The sequence below is a fragment of the Larus michahellis genome, chromosome 3 (genome assembly GCF_964199755.1).
Source record: "Larus michahellis chromosome 3, bLarMic1.1, whole genome shotgun sequence".
In the NCBI taxonomy this organism is placed as follows: Eukaryota; Metazoa; Chordata; class Aves; order Charadriiformes; family Laridae; genus Larus; species Larus michahellis.
This window is the reverse complement of record NC_133898.1, coordinates 82408231-82432115: the sequence shown is the minus strand read 5'-3', so window position 1 is coordinate 82432115 and position 23885 is coordinate 82408231. Positions and strand designations below refer to the sequence as shown.

The 23885-nt window shown below is 39.4% G+C and overlaps 1 protein-coding gene across 4 annotated transcripts in view; it reads right to left on the bottom strand.

The window, feature by feature from the left end:
- PDSS2 (decaprenyl diphosphate synthase subunit 2) overlaps positions 1-23885 on the bottom strand; it is a 121942-nt gene that overhangs the window by 13991 nt on the left and 84066 nt on the right. For 3 of the 4 annotated variants that reach the window (XM_074581006.1, XM_074581005.1, XM_074581008.1), the window contains 3 exons: positions 14722-14796; positions 6191-6364; positions 4596-4727 (listed from right to left, as the gene is read on the bottom strand). In XM_074581006.1, coding sequence (XP_074437107.1) covers positions 4596-4727; positions 6191-6364; positions 14722-14796 — 381 coding nt within the window. The remainder of the gene's footprint in view (positions 1-4595; positions 4728-6190; positions 6365-14721; positions 14797-23885) is intronic. The other variant, XM_074581007.1, reaches the window with a different exon arrangement.

Here is a 23885-nt window from a genome sequence, read left to right as displayed (position 1 = left end):
CGTCCAAATCCAGCTCATCTCTTTTCAGGCCCATTGAGAAAAAAATCTCTACTGTTTCTTTCCCTCTAGCCTCCACAAGGGAGGACCACAAACCTCAGTTCTTCTGTAATGCAGTCTCCTCAAAGGATGTAGATTAGCACCACTACCTCTCCGGGTCCTCTGTGGGGACTTCAGAGTCCAGCCAAGAGGAGCAGCCCAACTGGAATAAGGAGAAGAGCTGAGGCCTGCACTGAAGAGGAATGAACACTACGTGGCAAGCACAACTTTGAAGAGATGTTGCCAAGACGGCATGGATTTGGAAAATAAATTAATTTTTGTAAGGGAGAAAAAATAAAATAGAGAAAAGAACTGACAAGAGACTAAGCAGGCAGAACAGGAAAGAAAACAGTAGATAACAAAACTGATTTCACTGAAGGAGAAAGGAGACTGATCCACAAAACCTCTCTACTACTCTCTTTAAGCTTCTTAAGAGTCAGCTTTTCTGGAATGCACATTAAGAAAACAGCCTGATAGCACTTGGGAGTAGCATAACCCCTGCCAATAACGGCTTCCTTATTTGTGTATTCCCATCTCTTTGATTTGCCAACTCCTATGCATACTGGTTGGATCTTACAGCTTCTTCAAGATAAATGTAGTAGTTATATTGTATATCAGAACATACCAGAAATATGTTCTTTAACAAATGGTTGCCTATATGCAGATTCACACTGCAGTGGAGAATTTGCCAACACGTTTGAGGAAGATGCTTTTTAGCCTTAGCAATAGCAGAAGAGGTGTGCTCAGCGTGCCTCCTCCTGCATATAATACGTTACAAACGGCAAGAATGCTTTCCCATGCTCTGTTCCTCTCAAGCATTCAAGTCAATGGCAGTTGTGCTTCTCCAAGCAGCAACCTTATCTCATCTGTTTCCTAAGCCTTCTTTACTACAACTGCATCTTTGCTTTTTTTCTTTCTTTTTATCCTCACAGTACTTTGGCTCTTTGACATTTACTGACCCTGATTGCAGACACACAGATATTTTTTTTTTCCTTTTCCATCAGATTTCTGCATCTCGTTTAGCTTCCTCAAAGGTATTAAGCCTGATTTGCAAAAGGTGTGCACTCTTGTCAAACTTGGATAACTTTCTAGGTCTCACTGCTTGGCTGGGGAGCTCAGCCTCTGAATGTGGGGTCTCTGGGCCCTCAAAAAAAAGCATCTGCTTGCCTGCATATTAGAGACCTTAACGGGCAGCTCAGCTCAGCCTTCCTCCTGAACATCAAAGATCACTACGTGCCAGGAGCGAGGGACAATTATACCATGACATTCTTTATTAATAAATGAAGTGGCGTGAAATCAACACACCTTGCCAGGAAGAAGGACCCCTGAATCCCCCATGAAATTACTCAAAATGCATCTGATAAGCAGACCACAAGCGGATGGTTTAAGACAATGCTTTTCGGAGCACGTTTTCAGGATGTTTTCCGAGATTGACTTTTCTTTCTCAGATGAGATGGTCCCTTTTATGTGTCTTAAAAGCTATACTTGAGAAATGCTTGATAAAGCATTTGATAAGTGCTTTTCTTTCAGCCCTGCTTCTTCTGAGAAGGCTCAGAAAAATACGATGAAAGGTGCATGGATTACTCTGTCCTAGATGGGATGGTTCTAGTTTCTGACTTATTCTTTTCTAAAATTACAAATGTCATGAGCTAAGATGGATTCTAGATCTGTTCTTGAGGGATTCTGCTTAATTTCTTCACTCAAACTTTGATCTCGCTGCTTAGATCGTGGATGCCTGTTGAAGCCAGAGAATTTTTGCTCTAGTCTAGTGAGAGTTATCCACAAGTGGCTAAAAGTGACCAACTCTTCTGTCTTTTGATCCCTAGGAAATCCTCCATCCTATAATCCTGGAGGCTTTCCAAAAGCTCAGTGGACTGCAGTCAGCAACTATTACACCGTGTCATCTGAAGAAGAGCATTCAAGCATTTTTTTGTCTGCCTACCGCAGTGTTTCCTAGGAACCATTTAAGATTGAGTGGGTTTGTTTTGTTTTGTTTTTTAAAAACATTTCAGGACTCTACTCCAACCCATACTGTTTTTAAAATAGACACTTGACCAAACAGTTCATTGGGCATTTTAATTTTAAATGCACAAAGGTGGAGGGTGTTTGTGGTGAGGTCAGTGAGAACAGGAGAGACTTGGGTCTTTATGGATCATTCATTCATGCGTGTGTATACACACACAGGTACACAAACCTACACATTTTTTTCCTCCTATGAATGACACGGCTTCCCCCTATACACATCCCAAGTCCCTTTTTAGGCAGTCCCTAAATTTCATCAAAATCAGAATCTAATCTTCTCAAAACATATAATTTAGCATTGATGCAACCTTCTGCACCTGGATATCTGATGTGTTTTGCTCTTTCCAAATGAAGAGACAAGGGGGCTTTTGAAAGTTCTTCTGCTCAGCTGCAGAAAGGTGCACGTGGCTACCACCACTAAAAGGCTACCTTGGGAACAGCAACTGTACTCGGACCTCTGACAACAGAACTGTAGTGAGACAATCATTCAAGTTTTGGACACTTCACAGCAGTTTAGGCACCCTTCATGACCTCTCTGAAGACTGTTTTCATCCAAGATGGGCATGACAGGCATGAGTCCCAGTCACAGCCTTTCTGAGCAGTATATCACTGTGGAGGCAGGTGCAATGGAGCTCTCTACCTCCACTTTCCTAAACTCCAAGACCTTCCCGCTGACGGAAGCCACCAAGAGGAGGTGCTGCCTTTAATCCACCACGAGGAGGTGCTGCCTTTAATCCACCACATGAATACTTACGTGGGCAAACAGTGAAAGAAAGTCAAATGACTTAGCAGTAACTGCAGGTCCATGATGTGATTTCCATATGCCTAGTCATAACTCAGCTACTAAGAAAAATTCTACCTGACAGGGACTGAGTGCACGGTGCATGCTTTGCTTATTTAAACCATACAAATGACATTGCACAAGGGGGTGGCTTATGAGCATACTCTTACTAGTACTGCCAAGATGAGAAAGTCCCCGGTTTGAGTCTTGGCCTATCTTGAATGTCACATAGCGAATGTGACTATGGATGACATCTCAAAGAGCTTGTAGTTCACGAAAGGCAATTTTCCTTTCTAAATCACCACAAGCCAAGAAAGGCTCCTGGACTAGGTGTTGCCCTTTGTATTTAGCTAAAGTAGTATTTTTTTTTTTTTCTTTTTTCCCCTCCCTTCAGTGAGAACTGCTTCATTGTTTCTACAATGCCTATTTTTGGTATGAGAATTAGTAAGCAGACAGACGGCACTCCTGGAGTCCTGCAATCTCCTCTAGATTTTGCAGATGGGAAATTGTTTCAAAGCTTTTATAAACTGTGCTGTGGTAATACCATCATTCTCCAACTGCAATCATCCAAGTCCATTTATATTCAACTCACGTATGAGCCTTGTGTTGAGATTACAGAATTCCAAAATTCCTTGTCACACGTTGTAAACTACTGGCCTCTAATTTCAAAATGACAAAAAGTTTGCTTCGCTTTAAGATCCCCCAACTCCACACCACTGCAAGGTTGCAGATTCTGCATATACTTCCCAAAACTTCACCGCTGAAGAGACCGTGCCTCTTGCTTGAGGTATGCGAACGCAGGCTGCAACCTGGCCATCATGAACGCACAACTAGGCAGAGGCTCAGACTCCATGCCCTCTGCCCGAAAGTCCTGCTTTCAAACCAGCAAGGAAAGGAGCCGTCAGTAAGCACGTCTTGAAAGAATATGCTCGCACAGAGCTAGCTTCTTACTGAAGGCAGCAGCCTTTCTACTGAAGAATCTGTATAACAACTGCTGGAATTTTCAAACAGTACTCATCACAGCTGTTTAGACAAGCAAAACATGTCCGACTGATGCAGGAACTCAACAAAATGCTTAATTTTGGACGTTTTTGATGTTTCTCCCCCTCTGTCTTGTACAGTTATCTATTTGTGTTTCAACAACACACAGGAAGGTATTCACGGAACTGAACCCTGCTGCGCTACATGGTACATAAAACAGATCTACACCACACAGCTATCTTATTCATACCACCTTCTTCATCTAAGACTTAAAGACAGATGAATTAAGAGAACTGAGAATAAGGACATCAACCAGCTAGACCTCACAAATATTTTCTAGTGGTCAGGAAGCCAAGTTCCCCAGATCTTTTCCGCCCATCCAAAATTACTGCTTCCAGAGCCAAGTTGGCAGAAGGAAATGTGTGCCTACCTTTCAACCACTGTAATGCAAAGTTCTCCGCTTTAAGCTGCCAGTGAAAGTAGCTTTAAGCTAAGACGTGGGACTGCACAAGCAGTGCAGAGGAACAGACATATGCTCCCCGCAAATGAATCCGCTTGTTACACTGACACACCGAAGTGTGACAGAGCTCGACTGTCAGGTCCCTAGTTGCCCCTCTTGAAAGCACGGAAGAGGGAGGTGTTAAGTATTGGAGAGCAGAGGTAACCTCTATATCATCTTGTCTGTTGCTAGTTTCTCTTTGCAGATTGAAAGTATAGCTAGGAAGAGAGATATAAATGGCAAAACTACGAAATTCTAAACAATGCTTTAATTTACCTCTCTGATCTGTTTAATCCATGCCTCCCTTCCAAGGAATTCTTGATGCAGGACTGCAGGAGCAGAATTCAAACTGAAGGCCATGGTGTCACTAGAACTTTCTTTAACAAATGGCTGAAGGTCCGAATGTAGCTGAAAGAGAAGAACATCTTACTTCAGTTCGCAGGAACAGTCTATACATATCCATTCACTGACCAAATCAAGGTCCATATCCTGATCGTATACCTACTTTATCACTTTCTGCTTTGACACGTACTTTGGTTGCACTTTTTCAAGTTTTGGGGGAGGGAGAGGAAGGGGGGAAGCACTGCAGTGGCAGAAAGTTGTGGTAAAAAGAAACATGTAGAGAATCTGCAAAGTAGTGCATAAAGGACAGCTTGCAGAGCTGGGCAAGTGATGGGACACAGCCAGGTGGGCAATTTTTGAGTGGCAGGAAACAGAAAAATAATACAAAGGACAGAACAATCCAGTCTTTGGTGCGAAGAGTATCAGTTTTTAATCTGCGAAGGGTAATACATTCTACTTTTCAGTACCCAAGGAAGCTGACGCAGTATGACCCTCTTTCTGACAAAGGAAACGTTACATAGCTAGGAGCTTTCCATGAAAATTATGCAATCCTTTCTACACAGCTGTATGTCAATGGTGAATGTATTAATATTAAAGCACACACAAAATATTAAGGCTATAGTCTGCACTAGAAGCCATTTACTGGTAGAGTTATACCTAGTAATAGTATACAGTGGCATTTCTACGGCAGTAAAGCTGTGCTTTGTAAAACCACTTCCTTCTCCTGGAGGAACTAGAAACTGTCTAAACCAACTCAGCTGAAGCGGATGGGAGGTCTGTCTGCCTGTCTCAACCTACGTCTATACTTGCAAGTAGTGCAATACAGTAGGAGCAGACCTTTAGGGCAAAAACAGAGTTCCAAGGACCCGAGTTCCACACTGTGTTTTCCTTTGGACTAACTCTAGCTGTGGACTTAAAGTCTTCTAATGGAGATAAGGGGCCTTCTGTGGGAAATCCTACTGCTGCAGAGGTGCAGGCTGCTCCGGTCTGTATCTGGTGACCTTCCTCCTTATCTCTCAACTACCTCCTCTGGAAGTTACCTCCACTGCAGATTATTCAGAAGGGAACATATGCAGGTCCTTCAGCCACCGCAGCTCATGCCTCAGCCCCGTGTGCTGCTGCAGGCAGTTGAGCCTCTCAGTGCAAACCTCTGCACGGTGGCAGCTGAGACCCGACACATGCTTTCTCCTGCAACTCCTGCTACTGGGACAGTGGCTTCAAGAAGAACAAAGGAGCAGAGAAAGTAAAGTTTTAAGCTGCTACAGAAAGATATGCTAGAGGGATGTTAACAGAGCCTTGAATGAAATAAGCTACACTGCCAGAATTGTGATTTTGCCAGTTCGTAAGCACTGTTCATACCAGCATTTTCTGCAAACATTTTCACACGAGGCAGCAGTCAAATCTCTCAACACCACTGACCAGCTGTCAAAAGTCTACAGCACAGTGGCAGTATACGACAGAGCTCAAGAGCAACATATCTTACAAGTCGTTCTGTTTTTAAGATCCCAGAACGAAAGGAAAAGGTGTACCTTATGACTCATAGACATGTGCTTTCCATACTGAAACGCCATGTCCTGAATCTCCGCGCTGTGCTTTGCTAGCTCCATTGCAGCCTGGCAGCTCTTTGCCAGCAAGGCACTATGTGACAGGAAAACCTGCTCCTTCCACGTAGATATGCCGATATCATCTGTAAGACAGTTCTCCTGAAAACGAAACAAAGGCTAACATGAAAACACTGAAACTGCAGCTCTGTCAGCTCGCAGAAATTAACCGTGCGTGGTGATAACGCGACACGTGGTGAGTAACAAAACTCTGGGTGCCACAGTGCCAAATAAAGAAGGGCATTCTTTTGGGGATAAGTAGAAAGAAGTATCAGAATAAATATACTGGCAGCTTCAAACAACATTTTAATTTTCTGATCAAAAAGAACAAGGCAAAATACATGTAGCTGTCAACAGATTCAACATAGATCCTTTTCTTAATGACTGTATCATTACACTGAACATTAACAGCCCGCTATATTCCTCATGAGGGACTGCGGAGAAGACAAAAGCAAAAAAGACAACCCCCCCAAAAAAACCCCAGAGTACATCTGGGGTACAATCCCAAACAAACCCAAACAAACTTGAGAAGTCCCTGCAATTTCTCCTTTGCAGTCAAGAAAAAAATAATTATAAAAGCTATTAAAAAATCTTATAGAACTGCACTGGAAAAATGAAGGGCTTTGATGGAGGATTTGTACCTCTTCCACCCCTGTATTAAGGACGAGCAATGACTGAAAGTATTAAAAAACAAATAAGTAACGCTGTAATTTAGAAATGTCAATATTAACTTTCCCAGGGGACTGACAGAGATCCCAGTGATGCCTCTAGTGAACTTTATCACCTTGACTGTAAGGTCAGAGATGCTCAACACTTCTCAAAATCCTTTGTATCCAAAATATTAATTCGGATTACTTTCCACAAAGTGTTTTAATTAACCCAAATCCAATCCTTTCCCCCCAACCCCAAATTCAACTGCAGCTCCTTTGGTTCACAAGGTGTCAATATACCACTATTTTACTAACTGGTCTTCAAAGGTAGACATGACTTTGTAACCTTTCTCACATACGTATTACTGTCATGCCTTTAGGAACTCTCTAAAGAGGAAAAAAACCTCCCGAACCAGAAGAGACCACAGTTGCTTTGCTTAGAAAAAATTAAAATCAGTAATGAGAAGCCACAGAAAAAAATTTCAAGGATATAAATGTTAAAAAGTTTGTAATTTCTCAGTTCAGCCAAATCTGTAGTGAACACTAACCCAAAAGGTATTCTTTATTTTAAATATAAAAAGATTCTTATATAACAAGCCTTTTTCCTCAAAGTGACGTCAATTAAATTACTTAGAAACGAGCAAGAAGTAATTCTGTGTGACCCTATAGTTTTCTAGCGAGGTATTATCTGTCGTGAAATCGGCAACAAATGAAATAGAATCCATCCGTTCAGCTCTAATTTTCCTCCCTTATGGATATCACCCAGAAGTGCTGCGTTACAAGGGAGAGGATAATTTGAGACTAATGGAAAAAGTAGGAGAATTCTGCAATGCCAAGTAACACAGAGCTGTATCAAAATGTCTTTGCTTTCAGACATACTATTAACTTATACAAGGAAAGCGAAGAACAGAGAAACCACATGTTTGCTATTATGCATATGATAACTTACAAAGTCAAGCCTAAACTTTCCTCGTGTTTCATTTTACTGTAGTATTTTTGTTTTAATATCTTAACTCAGCCCAGAGCATGTGCAAATTCCCATGACTGGCAAAATGTCAAAATGAGCATTTAATTCAAGTAGTTTCCTATATATCGAGTCTTTTTTTCCTACTCAGATATAGATCAATTTATTTTAAATTTTAAATCAGGAGCTCTTGGAAGACGCAACACAATCTTTTCCTTAACAACCAATCTGCTCAGCGAAAAAACAGTATTTACTAAAATTTGCTGGATGATATTGAAAATTGGCAGTGATTTTTATAATTATTTGTTTTAAATCCAACCAAGACAAAAATATTCTAGAAAGGTATCCTGAAACAATATATGAAGTTAAAAAGTATTTCAGAAGACCCGTAAATTGAAAATGTTTGCTTGCTGGAACCTTTGAGCAGTAACAGAAATGCAGACATTATCAAATACCAACTGAAGGAACTGAAGAAGCTTAAAGAGTCACTGCAACTCGATGTACACAAGGAAATTAATTCTATGATTTGTTACAAAAATATATTCTTCTCATACAAGTTTGAATATCATCACAGGATTGAAAATGAAGGCACAACAAGTTACTGTCCACTACACAAACAGCATGCAGGAGCTTCAAGCGTCTAAAATGAACATCTAGCTTAAAAAAGAGACAAAAATTTGAGACATATTTCAAGATACGGTACTGAAATCTTAAAAACATAGGTATTGTGAATTTCTGGGTTACAGAAAGAAGCCAGTTGTAAAAAGGCGTTATGCCCATATGGATGTGCTTTAGCATATGAGCTTGCAAGCCAAGATATCGCTGATTTTAATCACAGAACGTCTTATGACCACATACCCCTAAAACTTCTGCTGCTTAAGACAGCAGAGGCAGACACAACCTTTCTTCAGCAAACTTCTCCAACAATCCAAAAGCCATTTTTCCCCAAGCTTAACTCTCATGTTATAAATAAAATGTCCACCAACCACACTGCATTCTTACAACAAGGGTACGTGTGACAATATCTAAACACTCTTTTAAAATATCAAGGGAAAAATTAAGCTAGTTCTAGACTGCAAAGTCTGCAAAATCTGACATCATGACAGCACTTACTATTTTTAGAGAAATTTTCACTTTTTGGTAAACTGTTTTGTTTTGCCAGCAGTGAGTATGTCAAAGGATAAATATAAAAGTGAACATTAGCTGACCCAGAAGACTCCTAGCAGCCTTTCATATAAAAGCCTTTTTAAACTCTAATTCTAGCCGTAATTGACAGCACTCAGACATTTGATTAACTAATGCCTATGGAGTGACCTCAATCACAAATTCTGTCACCAAGAAATGGGTCCTGATCACAAGCAACCTTGATGCTGCCTGGGTAGCAGAAGCTGGATGAAGAGAGCTGAACCCCTCACCACCCCTGGAAGAAAGCAGCCAACTCCAGATACAGTTTGGATAACGTCGGCATGGGAGTACTGACAAAATACCCGAATCCAGCTCTGTCGATCATGCTCTGTCGATCATCGTTTCCTATGGGGCATTAAAAACACATTAAGGGAAATACGAATGAAAACTGTGTCTTAAAACCATTCGCAAAACCAGGAAGGAGTAGAAGTCAGAGACTTTTCAATGTAAGACTTCAGCCATAGCTTGTAAGGAAGCCTTTGTTTTATTTCCATACCATGGCAGCTCTTTCTTAGCCATCTGCTGTTGCACAAAACGATCGAGAAGTCTGAACCACTTATATCAAACTTTAGTTCAGTTCTCAATGGGCAAATAATCCACAGAAACACAGGGAAATATTTTTAACCAACATTTTAAATTAGCTAGCTCAAGAACTTGTATTTTACATAAATAAAATTCAATGCAACTATGAATCTCTCTACCAGTAGCAAAACATCTTGCACATGGTTCACATCAGCCTTCAACAGATGCATTCCTGCTTGCTGAACATGACAGGGCATGCTTTATTGGTCTATTAATACGTGTCTTCACTGCTTTTGAAGGAACAACGGTGTCTGCAAATGGGTCAATAAAGCATGCCACCGACTACCTAATACTTTTACTGTAACACTGTAAAAGAAGCAACACAAGATTAAAAAAAAAGTTTGAAAAATTATAATAAATTTAAATATCTCTCCACATCTGTTACTTTTAAACCTCTCTGGAAAAGCTTAGTATTTAAAACAACAAAAGCAGTAAACAAATAGCATTGGCCTTCTTTCTAGCTATGCTCTTTTTTTTTTCCCCTCTGACACATTTACCCATTCTTTTCACAGATGCTCTTTACTCAAATTCCATATTTTATCCTCCCCTTTTGTCTTGCAACAGAGACATTTGTTTTTTAAAAAAAAAAAAAAAAAAGTGAAAGCTCTGACTGCTGCCCTGCTAAAAGGTTGTTTACATGACTCAAAATACATTTCATTTACCTCCTGTGGTAAAATTTATAAGCAAATCCTTTACTTATAACATAGACTCGTAGTTGTTCAGTTGATGGACATGTGCGAGATCCAAAACATTACTCCTCAAAGCAGGACTGGTGACTAAACATCAAACACGAATAGGTACAACTCCCCCCACATAGTCTGTATTTTGCTGGAGAATCACCAATTATTTTTGTTAAAAACCCCTATATTTTTCTAAAATAAATATCCATTAAACCGCTATTTGGCACAATGAGTACTTGCCACTAATGTAATTCTTTTTTCAACTTGTTTCATATATTAGTTTGACACAATTTCCACACAATTGCATTGAAAATTTCACCTAACAGTCTTCCAGCCACCAGTGGAACATGTTGGAAATGGTCTTGTCTGACATAACAGTCCCATTCTGACACTAAAAATGAGTTTTGGTAATGCGCGTTGAGCATCAGCTACATATTCTGGAAGTGAGGAAAACAACAACTCAGGGCAGCTTCCCATGAAAATCTGGAACACTTCAAGATTACAAGAATGGTCTGGCAGGTAAAGCTCAAGAACCAACATACTCAAGTCCTGCTCTTCATTCTCTTTGACCTTCAGCTTCCCTGTATCTCTCGTCCCCGTTCAGTGAACTGACAGGGATGTTAAGGCATTCTTCACTAGTATTTATTAAATCATCTGGAATATTAAGACAGAGGGTTTCTAAAAGCGTGACAGTATCCTGTGAGTTAGCAAACACTTTTAGAAGCCTTCAGTTTCCTAAAAGTAGGAAACAGAGACTCAGTGCAACGTTTTTCTGTTAAGAATAGATACCACGATCATGACTGAAGGCCAGATTAGACAACTTTCATCTTTGCACTCACTGAAAGCACAATTTTTTACTCCCAAGTTAGACCTAGATTTTGGGAAGAAAGACAGGAACCGTGAATTGTGTCCTTCACTCACAGAATTTTGAGTTGCGAGGGGATTTGGCACACCAAGCTGCAAAGGTTTATCACATCACCCCTTTCTGCTCCAGCTTACAGTCCGAAATATTAGCTTAAGCCAGTAATGCAATGTCTTAAACCACAGCAGCTATTTGCTGCTTTGAACATGAGTGGCAGCCCTAACCTTCAGGCTGTCTTTGCAACCAAAACCTACACTTTGTAGTTTGGATTGTCACTTCAAATAAAGATGAAAAGTTAAATACTATCTTTATTTTCCCCCGTTTCACACAGACCTAATGGACTCGCTATGCAGACAAGATGAAGAATGACCAAAGAGAATGTACTAAAATGGGATGGCTGTAGGATTGCATGTGGTTTTACAGAGAAAAAAATGTGGTAATGAGAGCTGTCAAATAATTATATCCATTATATGTCTTCAGGAGTAAATAAGGTCAGTCTTGTTAGGTCAAATGATTCTTTCAATTTTCTTACTGGGTCATCCAAATGAATCAAACTGCAACTTTTTTTGGGGCTAAACGTGAACTCAGGGCCTCAGAGGAGAAAGGTGAATTTTGCAGAGTTATTTTTGTCTAAAATAAAAGATAAAACCATCTAGGTAGACACCTAGCAAAGCTCAAAACAACTTGGTGCTAAATTAGTCTATTTTATGGTACTGAGGAGCTTTATAACAACTGCATTAAAGACATTTAACGTATGAAGTACGTTTTTCCTGCCTCAAAAAGCAAAAAAAAAAAAAAAAAAAAGATGAGAAGATATCCTTCTGCTTTTCCAAATTTGAGACATACCCAGCAATGAAAATGCCATTACTAACATCCCAATGCCCTACTCTTAAAAAGAAATAAAGTTTGACATTTGAGATTTAGTTGCAGAGTAGATTAAAGCATTTGTCTTACCTCTAGGAAAGGTAGTTCACATTTTTGTTTCAGTCAAATTGCAATTAGGGATGGAGGCAAGATGCACAAAGGATACAAATAAGATAGAGCAACAACTGATCTAGTCCATTTGGCAATCTTTGCTGAAGAGGCGTTCAGAACGGGAATGGGACACTGCCTCAGAAGAACAGTGTGAGGAAAGCAGCAGGGATGTGTCTCATACACAGCATGGAACCAAATTTCTCCGAGGACAAGATAAAAAAATAATTAAAGTCGATTCCACACTTGTTTGTTCTAGGTCTCATCAGAAGCCATGCACTACCCATTAAAAAGACTAAACTTCAGACACTACCATGTAATTTTCAGTATCTCTTATGCCACCATACTAATTGTGTTTTGAGTTAACTGGGCTCCCCTTAGGAAGGGTATACTGTACTTTCAACTCTCCTTAGACAGAAAAAGTCACTGAAACAAAATAAGTCTTTGTGATTTGTGATTGGGCCAGGGGAGTGTAAACACCGCGCAGCTGTGCTTAGTTTATCTCACACTTCCCTTGCAATCTACACGTGTGGAGTGCTTCAGTAATGCAACAGAAAACAAACAGAGAAAGAAAGACCAAGAAAAAGAAGATTAAGACCTTCTGCAGTGGCAGGAACCCAAAAGAGTCCGCAACATTTCTCATTTATGCAGGGGCCATGGTTAAAATAAAATGCAGTTTCATTGCTGAGGTGAACTTGTAGAGCTTTGCTTCTACACACAAAAGAGTAGTGTTAAATGTGATACTTCTGGAATCTACCTGTATTTAGAAACCTGCTTGAATATAAAAAAAAAACCCTCATAAAAAATTAAACATTCTTTACAAAAATCTCAAATATGTCATCTATTTTCAGCACATAACCCTGAGCACAGTAGGCTGCAGCCTGTTTATCCACGGGTTAAACTCAGCAGATGCAGAAGGATGCCAAGTTCTCAACATTGCATTGCTGCCACGCTTCCACCCTGGGTCCCCTCCTGAGAGGTGCCAGAGGACGTCTCTGCCATGCCACCTGGCGAGTCCGTGGCCCCAGGCGTCTCCCGAGCGTGCCATTATCGCTTTCCTGCTAGAGGCTCTCGCGTCCTCCAAGGGGAGAGCTCAGCTCATCAGCATGATCGCTTCCTACCTAACTGGTTTCAATCAAAATGAGAGGGATAAGCTTAAATGAGGTTAGTTGTAGTAACATGTCTTCGCTGCTGCAGAGCAGGAGAGACAGATACTGACCAATGGAGCCACTGGGTGCAGCAGCACCCTCCTCTCCAGGGCCCAGCCACGGTTAGCTGGTGGCTCATCCACAGCTTGATAGTCTCTGCTTGCCCACTCTGGGTTGGCTGGTGCAAGGTCATCAGTGCAGGTATCTCCGGTAGCGGTAACCCATGCAATCAGCGCTTCCACTAAGGTATTAATTTTGCTGCATACTACAACACGGCAATAGTAAACCACAGCTGCAATCTAAATACACAACCACAACATGGCAATAGTAAACCAGAGCTGCAATCTAAATACACAACAAATATAAATGAATTCATGTATTTCTGCAATCTTCAAGCCATTTCACCTACTGAATATTAAGATTCAGGTCTCTGAGGCAAACTAGGCACATGAGACAATGTTACTATAAGTAAATCTATCTACCTCAGTGGGTTTCAAGATAGATATTCACAAATACACACCGCTCATCATTCCCATACAGTGAAAACTTGCTATCATAAAACCTGTAGAGGTCATGGCAACTTTGAATTACCATTTTTTTGCATGTGTTAAGATACAGCCATAGCAAATGAAAGAAAGAACTCTTTTTTTGCTCCGACACCCTGCCCAAGCAAGCCTACTTCAAGAAGCGTCTCTACAAGTTTGCTTAAATACCCTAGTAAAGACAAAAATACCTAGATCTAATTTGACCAATTTTCATCACAATTCTTGCCAAACAATAGCACAGCACATCTGTAATTGCCCTTGAAGAAATACAAGGCTATTTTGTGTGAAGGGCTGGCAGCCGCTGTCTTTGCCCATGCCGACTCCTGTAACCTGTGCATGGTGATTTTTGGTGGAGAAGAGTACAGTGCTACACTCCTACTGATTCAGGACAAAACTCATGGTTATACGATCAAAAGGTGAACACTCAGAAGGAGAAAGGACCTGATGTAAATTTGGGATGAAGCATTTTGTACAAGTCTTTGGGTTTGGAAATGAGAGATTTAACATGAAAATATTAATGATGTTGACAACATTGTAATAAATGCCTCTAACAGAACCTTGACTAGAAAACTCTGAAACTGTTTGGAAAGCCCATAGCAAGACAAGTTTAGAGCTCCTAGTAATGACACATGATACTATTTTATTAGGCACTCACAGAAATAAAATAGTCCCCCCTTGAGCATTTCTAGAAACCTCCATCAGAGTTCAGGTGTCATAACGATGTTATTGCTAACACTCACTAGGACTGCAGCTAATTCTCTTCCTCCCTTCTCCCTCCTCCTTTTAAACAGATGAGAAAGTCAACACATTCATTGTAGTCACATTAATATCACCAAACTTCTTGGGTATGTAAAACTACTGAAATTCTTACCTCGGATGATTTTGAGTTTTCATAATATATACCTTGAACTAAGTCACCAATAGCACTTGAAATGAGTTCCACAACCTGGAAAAGACGAGGAGAAAAAGCCTTACATCTTTAATTATCAACAAGTTTACTAACAACATTTCCAGAGACAAGTGGTCATAACTATCCTTGCAGAAAGCTAGCTGTGAAAGACTGCAGGATTTACTGGTATATATATCCTGCACAAGCACGATCCCATCTCTCTGCTAAAACCTCTACTACAGTAACTCTTCTATCAAAGTTTTAAGTTAGTATAAATGAAAAACAAGACTTTTTTTTTCCTGAAGTGTGAACTATGGAGTGTATTCTCACAAGGACGTTCACAGAACTAATAAATCCCAGTTCATGAATATGAGACAGTACCTCATCTGGGCTTTGTTTTGTTTTGTTTTTTTCCTGCCAAGTAAATACTTCACAATACCTCTCAATGGGAGCTGTTAAAATTCTAATCTTCGTGGCTAATACAGAAAAGTCAGAACCCATAGAAAGGTAACCTTTCAAATGTGATCATTTGGTATTCGGGTGCCCTGGGAATGCACTGTGGATGTATTTAGTGCATGGCCTGAGGCTCAGCTGTACCACATACACTGAAAGTCTGCAACACGGGAATGTTTAAATCAGATTTATCAATCTGTATTATCTTCAGGGTTCAGACTTTTTATTTTATTCAAGCAAAGCCTAAAAATCTGAACTTGATCCAGAATGTAAAACAAGCAGTCCACGGTCTCCCTGGAACTACTGTACAATTTAGTGTCGTGCACATGAACTGTCTTAATTGGAACAAAATACTCAGATTTATTGTAAAATTAAATACAGGCATTTCAAATAAGCACACCTTAAGGCTACCCCTTTAGTTGCTCACAAAGTTTTACCTTCTTGAATGTTTAATTTCCTATGCATATGAGTCTATATCTGATCCCTCTTTATGCTTCCTACAATTCAACGCAGTTCTTATTGAATTAAAAGATTTAGTTTCAATTTTTATCATTCTTGTAACTGAAGACAAGAAGTCAAACGATAAAACCCCTGACAGAAAGATATTTTAACATTTAGGCATGCTTTATTTGATAATAAAAACACATTTGTATGCTAGTTTTGAGTACTAGCAGAAAGGTTGTATGTTTTCTTTTTTTTTAAACACTGGTTCATATACATATTCATATACACAGAGCAAGCGCTAACTTTAGAAATGGTGCTGATTAAAAGTCATGTTTTTTCTTGCAATGCATATGGGTTAATTTGCAAGACCTATAAAAACAGCCTAAAAAAAAAAATAAAAAAAATCACGTTGCCCTTTAGGAAACTAGATACCGAAGAAATATTGTAGCAATAAGAGCTGCAGAGGAACTGAAAGGACAATGATCCTACAGTGTTACCAGATGTGTTGAGTTATTTAAGTGGGGAACAGAGAAAATGAGGGGCTTTTTTTTTTTTCCATCTCCCTGCCCACCCCCCCCCCTTTTTTTTTTTTTTTTTTTTTTTTAAGGTATCAGATAAGCCCTATTCCCAAATCCAGGAGGATTGAGTATCGCCAATAGGTCTATGAAAGTCTGTAACTAAATGCCCAGGATCAGATTGAATTACGGTTTATACAAGCAACATCCCAAGATTCTTCTGATGGCTAGGACACATAATACAGATCAATCACTCACTAAAAAATGTTATGGTTTGTGAAATGGTCTGAGCTCAGAGACCTACACTGGTAATACGAAGAGGAATTTACAAAGACACTGAGTCCGACTCTAAATGTCAAAGTGATAGTATGAACTTTTAACAATGCATCTGGCTCTGGATAACTAGACCTTTTCCTCTCTCGCCTGAAACTCTAGACTGAGCAGGACCCTGTTTTGGGGTTTCTTTTTTCCATCTCTCCTCTCTCTTTTTAGTGCAACTCTACTCTCAAAGGCAATTCTGACTGACTTAAAACAATCTTGGTGAAACATTTGTGAACAATTGTACCCCTTCCTCTTATAGTTTATAAAACATCTTAGGAGAATTACACATCCACTATTTAGAAGAATCCACATATTAAATACCATTAGGCCTTTAGTGACATATTGAACGCTATATGTTAGTGAGAATTTAGTATTAATATTACCTCCCTTCTATCCAAATGTCTCCTCTTTTTTTTTTTTTTAAAACAATATTTTTCTGGGGTAAATGCAAGGCCATATAGATCACTACCAGGAATGAAATTCCAGTTTCAGGAGCACAGTGGGATACTTGCACGGGGCTCTGTTACTTCATCAACCCTTAATCCGATCTATGAAAAGCATCTGCTGCATAACATCAGTGGCCTGGGGTCCTGAGCACTGGGGAAAGCAATGAGAAATGAGGAAACCAGGTAATTTTCCTCTGTATCCCAAGCTGACATAGAGGAAGAAAAATTATTACAGATTCAGTAGTATTCACGCAGTCAATGATACATTGACTAGTTCTTATGCAGCACTTTTCATCAGAAAATTTGAAAGCAATCAACACCCCCTGTGAAATTTATTCCTTCCTGTTTTATGTAAGGGGAAAACAGTGATACGGAACTGATTTTTCCTAAAATGATGCAGCATGCCAGTGGAAGAGCAGAAAACAGTATACAAGTCATCTCTATTCTCATCGGTGCCTTTACGCCTGACCAGTGCCCCGTTCCACTCGCTCATGCTTCTGATAAGCAAGTTTGAAGAACAGGAAAGGTAGATGAAAAAATCAAGTGCTCTCAACTGCTTTTCTTCTCTTCTCCTTTGAAGGTTGAGCCCCATTTTAAACAAGTTCAAAGATGGGGAAAGAGAAGAAAGGATTGCTAGAATTAGTGCTTGAAAACAGCAGTGTCTCAAAAAGAGACCAAAGGCAGCCTATTCATAATCTCTCTTCCCACTATTTTTCCACCCCTCTACAAATTTTTTGAGAAGCCTGGTCCCTCTCAGGTACTCAAGATGAGCAGGAATAACGTCATATTGAGAGAAAACAAACTTCCACTCTATTTTTCATTTTCCACTCTGCATCAGCATCTTCCAAAGTGCTGTGTTTTCTGCTCCCCCGGAGCATCTGCAGGGCTAGGACCAGCCCAGGGGATGACCCGTTCCTTGCAGGTGACAAGTGGAATCACATGCAAATAATTTCACACTCCTTAAACACATGTTCTTCTACAGTTCTTCCAGGGTTTTTTTGGTGTCCCACCCCCCAGGAGGTATTACTTCAACACCTTTTGTCAAGATGTGATCTCTTCTGCTTTTAAAAGGTCAACACAAAGGCCATCAATTCACAATGAAAACAGGGAAGAGATGGAGTGTTAAAGCTAAAATCTCTCCTACTATTTAGGCAGACTAAGTGTTTAACATGATGGAAGTTCTGGACACAAGCATGTGATGCCTGATTCCATAGCAAGATAGAGCTCATGCTCTGACCTCTCTGACTTATGCAAATAGGAAATAGTCCAGAAGCCTGTGCTACGTTTCAACGCCAGAAGAGCTCTGTAGGTTTGAAGATGAGAAGTTTGGTGAAACTTGATTTGCCCTTTTCTGGTATAGTAACTTATTTGTCAAAAATGCACAGCTTTAGCCCTTCAAGATTTTCTCAATGTTGATTGAAGAAATAAAACAAAGCAGTGGTAGTTTTCTTACCAGTTCAGAAAATTACTCGGGACGTTCAACTAGCCACACATTGAATTTCCTCCCTCCTTTTCCTAAACTCAGACTAAATCTTTCAGGTAGTTTACTCAGGACCCATCTACAAGACACTTCAGGGTTCAGAATTCCCAAAGCGTTCTGCGTACAAGACAACACAGAAGAGGGCCATGTGTTCACTGTCATGGGTACAGTGGCCTGGTTCTTGCCTACAGTTGCCCGCCCTGGGAAATCCAGCTCTGTCTATAAAAAATAGCCATGTATTTTAATTAAAGTGAAACTTTAAAGCTAGAAGGAAATCACAGAATATAAGATATTTTGGTAAAATGCTTTCTTTGCAGTTAGAGGATATGATTCAGATTGCTTCAAGCACAGTAATAAGAATGGATTCTGGGCCCCACTCATCCTTCATGAGATTTCTAAACACCCTGTATGAAAAGACGACATTGCTGCCATCAGTTTAGCAACTCAAGCACTTTGTTCCCTTTACTTGTCTTCGAAATATTTTGTTTAAAGTTCACTGCAACATAACACTGCATATGTATTTTTTGCTGTTTCTCATACTATTTTTAAAAAAAAGGAATGAATTTGAGCTCCATTCAATGTGTGGTGGTTTTATTTTAAATTCAGCAGTTGAAATGGAATTGATTACACAGACCACTATTTCAGAGTAGTAATACAGTGTGTCTCCAGACTCTACCAGATATTTTCAAGGGGAACATCAGGGAAAGCATGAAGCTCTTGCGGGAAGACAGGAAACGGCACTAGGAAGAACACAGCAATGGATATATCTTTGTTTCTCATCCTTCCCAATTTCTATTTGACAAACATCCTTAGCTTTGCCAATTCCTTTCAAGAAAGACCACAAGTAATTTCTTCCTTTCTTAGTCTTTCTCTTTCTGTCTCTTTGGGCTGCTGGTCTTGAAACAATATCCTTTCCTCACACAGCTGCTATGACAGACCCTACTCCACGCTGCTGATGCGTAGACTTGAAAACGTAGCAAGATTTCTCCATAGAAGTAAAGAAGAAAATTAGACAGTCAGGAAACATTAAATATACAGATAAAAGTTTCTTCGACTTGCATTTGACTCCCCCCCCTCCAAAAAAAAACATTGTTAATTTTTGGAAATATTTCCACATCTAAAAATTCTGTGGAAAGTTATTAAAATTAAATATTCTCCTGCATTTGACACAGAAACATTGTAGCGCTAGAAAGCTAAAGACAAAACTCAGTAAACACCTGAAATTGGATTTTGATTGTTCAATAATTCCTAAAAAAAAAAAAGGGAGCAAAAACTCTAAGGAGTTCCAAAAACACTGGAATTCAATTTTCTTTCCTGGTAATCTCCTTAAACATCATTAGTCATACAGGTAACTAAGTGTGCCAGCCTGCAGAATTGTTTTTTAACGTAATGTTTATTGAATCCTATTGGATTTACTATTTGAGAGTATCTTGAGCTTTACTATTTTTAAACTGTCTCTCTCTCAGTTGAAACACACAGGAAAGACTACTCACAGTGATTTGCTTTCTAGCAAGTTTTAAATTCTCTTGGAAAACGCATTTATGGTTTTCTTCACTCTGTTAATGACGAATTAGTAGCAAAATACAGCGTGCAATGTAAACACATCACCCAAATGCACTACTTGATAAAAAGGTACTTCCTAGACATAAAAAAAATCTTTCAAAATAATCAGCTGCAGTCAATTTAAATATTGTTGGTATTGTCAAATATCTACCTAAGGTCAGTCTACCTTAAGGATTTTCAACAGTGTTAAGTTACCTTTTTATGCCAATGCAACACTACCCACAGAAGAGACTTGCACTAATATAAAGACTTTCAGTGCATAATTCAGTCATTTTCCTTAACGATAACTTAACCAACAGAAGAAATTTTTTCCCGTCTCTACCTCCACATGGTACCTTACACAGCGTACTAATATCTTTGCAGATCCAATGCAGCAGATCCTTGCTCTGAAGCACTCAATCAGCTGTTGATTGACTCAGTGACTCAGGTTAGAGAAATATGTGATTTCTTCAGCTTGACGCTTTTGGGCAGGGTAATTTCATTACGTATCTTTCTTCTATATAAAATGGTGAACAAAGAAGGTATTGCGACTGCAGGGCCCTGTAGCTATAAACCCCTCCTCATCAATAAATGACACGGGAGAGCATGGCTATAAAACACTATTTCTAGTCATGCTGGTACAAACAACCATTAAACTGGGAGATGTTCACTAATGAATTGCGGATTAAACTGAATTAAAAAAAGCTGACCAGCTCCAAGTAGAGAGAAATTATACCTGCAAGTTGTATTAACTATTTTGCCTAGACTGTATCCAAATAAACGTGAATCAGAAGTAATACCATTTAGCATCTGACAGATGGAATCAAATAAATGAAGCTGCAAATGTTTGCTAAAACTATCAAATCAACAACCCACTGTATCAGGAGCAGCAGCAACCAGATTCTAGACTCCAAGGGAAATGCTGCTGAATTTCTAAACACTAATATTAACCAGTACTTCCAGTCCCTCCAAAAATTCAATCTTCTTGCTAGCCAACAAGATGTGAAATACCTCAGTACAATTAACTCATCTACATTACTGCTATAATTTTATGTACTATACTGTATTATTGCACTGAAGCCACTCCAGATGTAAAGGAACTTTTAGTAAAAGTTTGACCCTGGGAAGGTTCATTTTAAAGATGAACTTTATTGCAGTGCAAAGAGAGGGGAGGATAATCTATCACCCTATTTACAAGACACATATTTTAACCTCTCTTCATAGTACAACTTCTGTAAACACCTGCTGGGAAGGAATGAAGAAGAGGGAGCCAAATTCTTGTCACTCCCACTGACAGGACGAGGCAATGGGCACAAATTATAGCATGAAATTCCATCTGGACAGATGTAAACACTTCACCATGAGGGCATCAAACAATGGAACAGGTTCCTCAAAGGGGTTGTGAAGTCTCCATCTGCGGAGATATTTCAAAAGCCATCTGGACACGGTCCTGGGTAACCTGCTATAGCTGACCCTGCTCGAGCAGAGGGTTTGGACTAGATCATCTCAAGAGCTCCCTTCTAACCTCAGCCATTCTGTGACACTAGCAGCTGGTGGAGGAGGACCACAGTTGATTTTGCATGCTCACATCTGCAGCACCATAACTTTTCTCCTCTTAGAAATAGTAAAACCAAGGCTACAAAGCTGGTGCCCAATACTCTCTTAGGGAAAGGTTAAGTTTACTGGGAACAGATATACCTACTACAAATAGTTAAATTCTTGGGAGACTAAGAAAAGCCATCGAGACAAATTTTAGATTCTTATCACTATTGCTAACAGCTTTGGATTGCAACTGAATCCTCACAAAAATCTATTTTCACACTTTAAAAGTGTATTCTCTGTTGAAGGTGTACTCTAGGTGGACAGCTGACTAAATACTAACCACTGTGACCTCCATCCCTTCTGCAATTTGTTTATTAACCACCTTGTCACGAAAATCCACTTCTAGAACCAAATATGTCCAAAGATCCCACCCACCCAAAGATGGATGTTAATATGTATTAAGTCCTCACTCAGAAAAAGAAAAAAAAAAAAAGAAAAAAAAAGGCTGTTTGAGATAATATTGTTCAGACGGTATTTCACCAGAAACAGATTTGATCACTTTTCATCCTACTACGCACTCTCAATATAAATCTTATTATGTTTAGGAAACAGACTTTAAATAAAGCCAAGAAAACAGACCTTGTGATCTTCCACTGCTTCAGCTATAAAAAGAATGAAGTTGGCATCACAAATGTCGCTCATGGAGGACATCACCTTCTGCAGCTTTATGACCATTAATTTTCATTTCATAATTTGTGTATGAACTAAAGCTATTTAGCAAAGAATTTCCCTGTGATAATTATTCATGGCTGTGACAGGAAGAGCTGTAATGAACATCTCTGCTTTGAGAAACATGGACAGTGGCAATACCTATTCTAAGTAGGTGGTGAATGAAGCCGCAGAACTGCTGGCTCTCGAGAGTCCTTTCTCACAGTGTGCATTTCATGCAGAATAAAACATCACATACCCACAAGTTTTTGTTACTTCAATTTCTTAGAATAAATTTTGTTTTCTTTTGAATATCCATTTCCTACATATTCTGGCAGAGAACAACATCTTGGATAGAGTTTCTTGTAACTGTTAAGGAAATATCAAACATAGGCACTTTTTAATGCTTGCCTCAAATCTTTGAAAGGCAATTTATTCTCCAAAAAGTGTGTGTGGGAGGTTGCTTTTTAAAAAAAGATATAATAAGAACTTTTCTTCTCTAATTTAGCCTTAACATACAATGAAATTGATTTTTTTTTATATATATGTGTGTATATATATATACACACACACAATATGCATGTATCTCAAAGCCTGCAAATATTTGCACTTTGACTTCACCACTAGACAGCTGCCAATTCAGTGTCATATACATTAAGGGAGCAAACAACAGAGGGACAGACGCTGCTACCCCAGCTATCCAGAACGCATTTCCCAGGTATAGCAATCACCACGAGATCTTGGATGACTTCTGACTTTCCTCTCAATGAAATCAGCTTTTTTTCAGTTTCTTCCAATTAGTTTTCACTTTCTTCTTCACTGATGCTCAACAACCATCTCTGAAAAACCCCCTCTCTTTCATGTATAGATAGCATATTAATATTTTCCAGACCATTCTGTTAATTAGAACAAGGCATAAACAAGTTCTATGAGCAAAAGAGCTACTTAACCAGGTGTTAGAAGTAGCTGTGTGCTTTACCTCTGAGGAAAAAGGGAATAATAACGTGTACTTGGTTCAGGAACTCAAGTGGTAAACATTGACTTTGGTCTGCTGGGCAGACCTGAGAAGCAGAAAGACATGTCCAATTGGTACTACGAGGAAGACAAATTCAGATGCAAGTTGAGGAAATTGTTAGTAAGACGATTCAGAGGCCAGAACATTAAATGTTCTGTGCAAAACTATGCAAACCAGTATGAGAATCTTCAGTATTCTATTGAAAAATTATCAGAACTGAGTAGATAACTTTTTCCTGAGAATGTCAACATTTTCCTCAGTCAACATAGCATTGGGACAGAATCTCAAACACTCACAATTCTGTTCTTGATAGCTCCATGCCTCAATGCTTTCAAAATATTCCTGCAGTTTATTTTTGGGAAAGAGCTTCAATCTTAGACTTGATGATTCATAGTGATACCTATGACCACGAATTTTGGTATCAGCCTCCATTCTCAGTCCTTTCATGTTCTGCAGCAGTCATTCTGCTACAAGGCACTGGTTATAAGTCATACATGTCCATAATGAAGTGGTAGAAATCACTTTCCCCCCCCGCCCCTTTTTTCATGCAGAAGTGGGAGGACAGAAAACAGACTGAAATCTAAACATAAAATTTTCCAGCAGTGCCAAGTGCCAAGAACCACAGAAAAATAAACTCTCTCAATACAGACCCATACTAACCCCAGAGGAGTCTAGCTTTG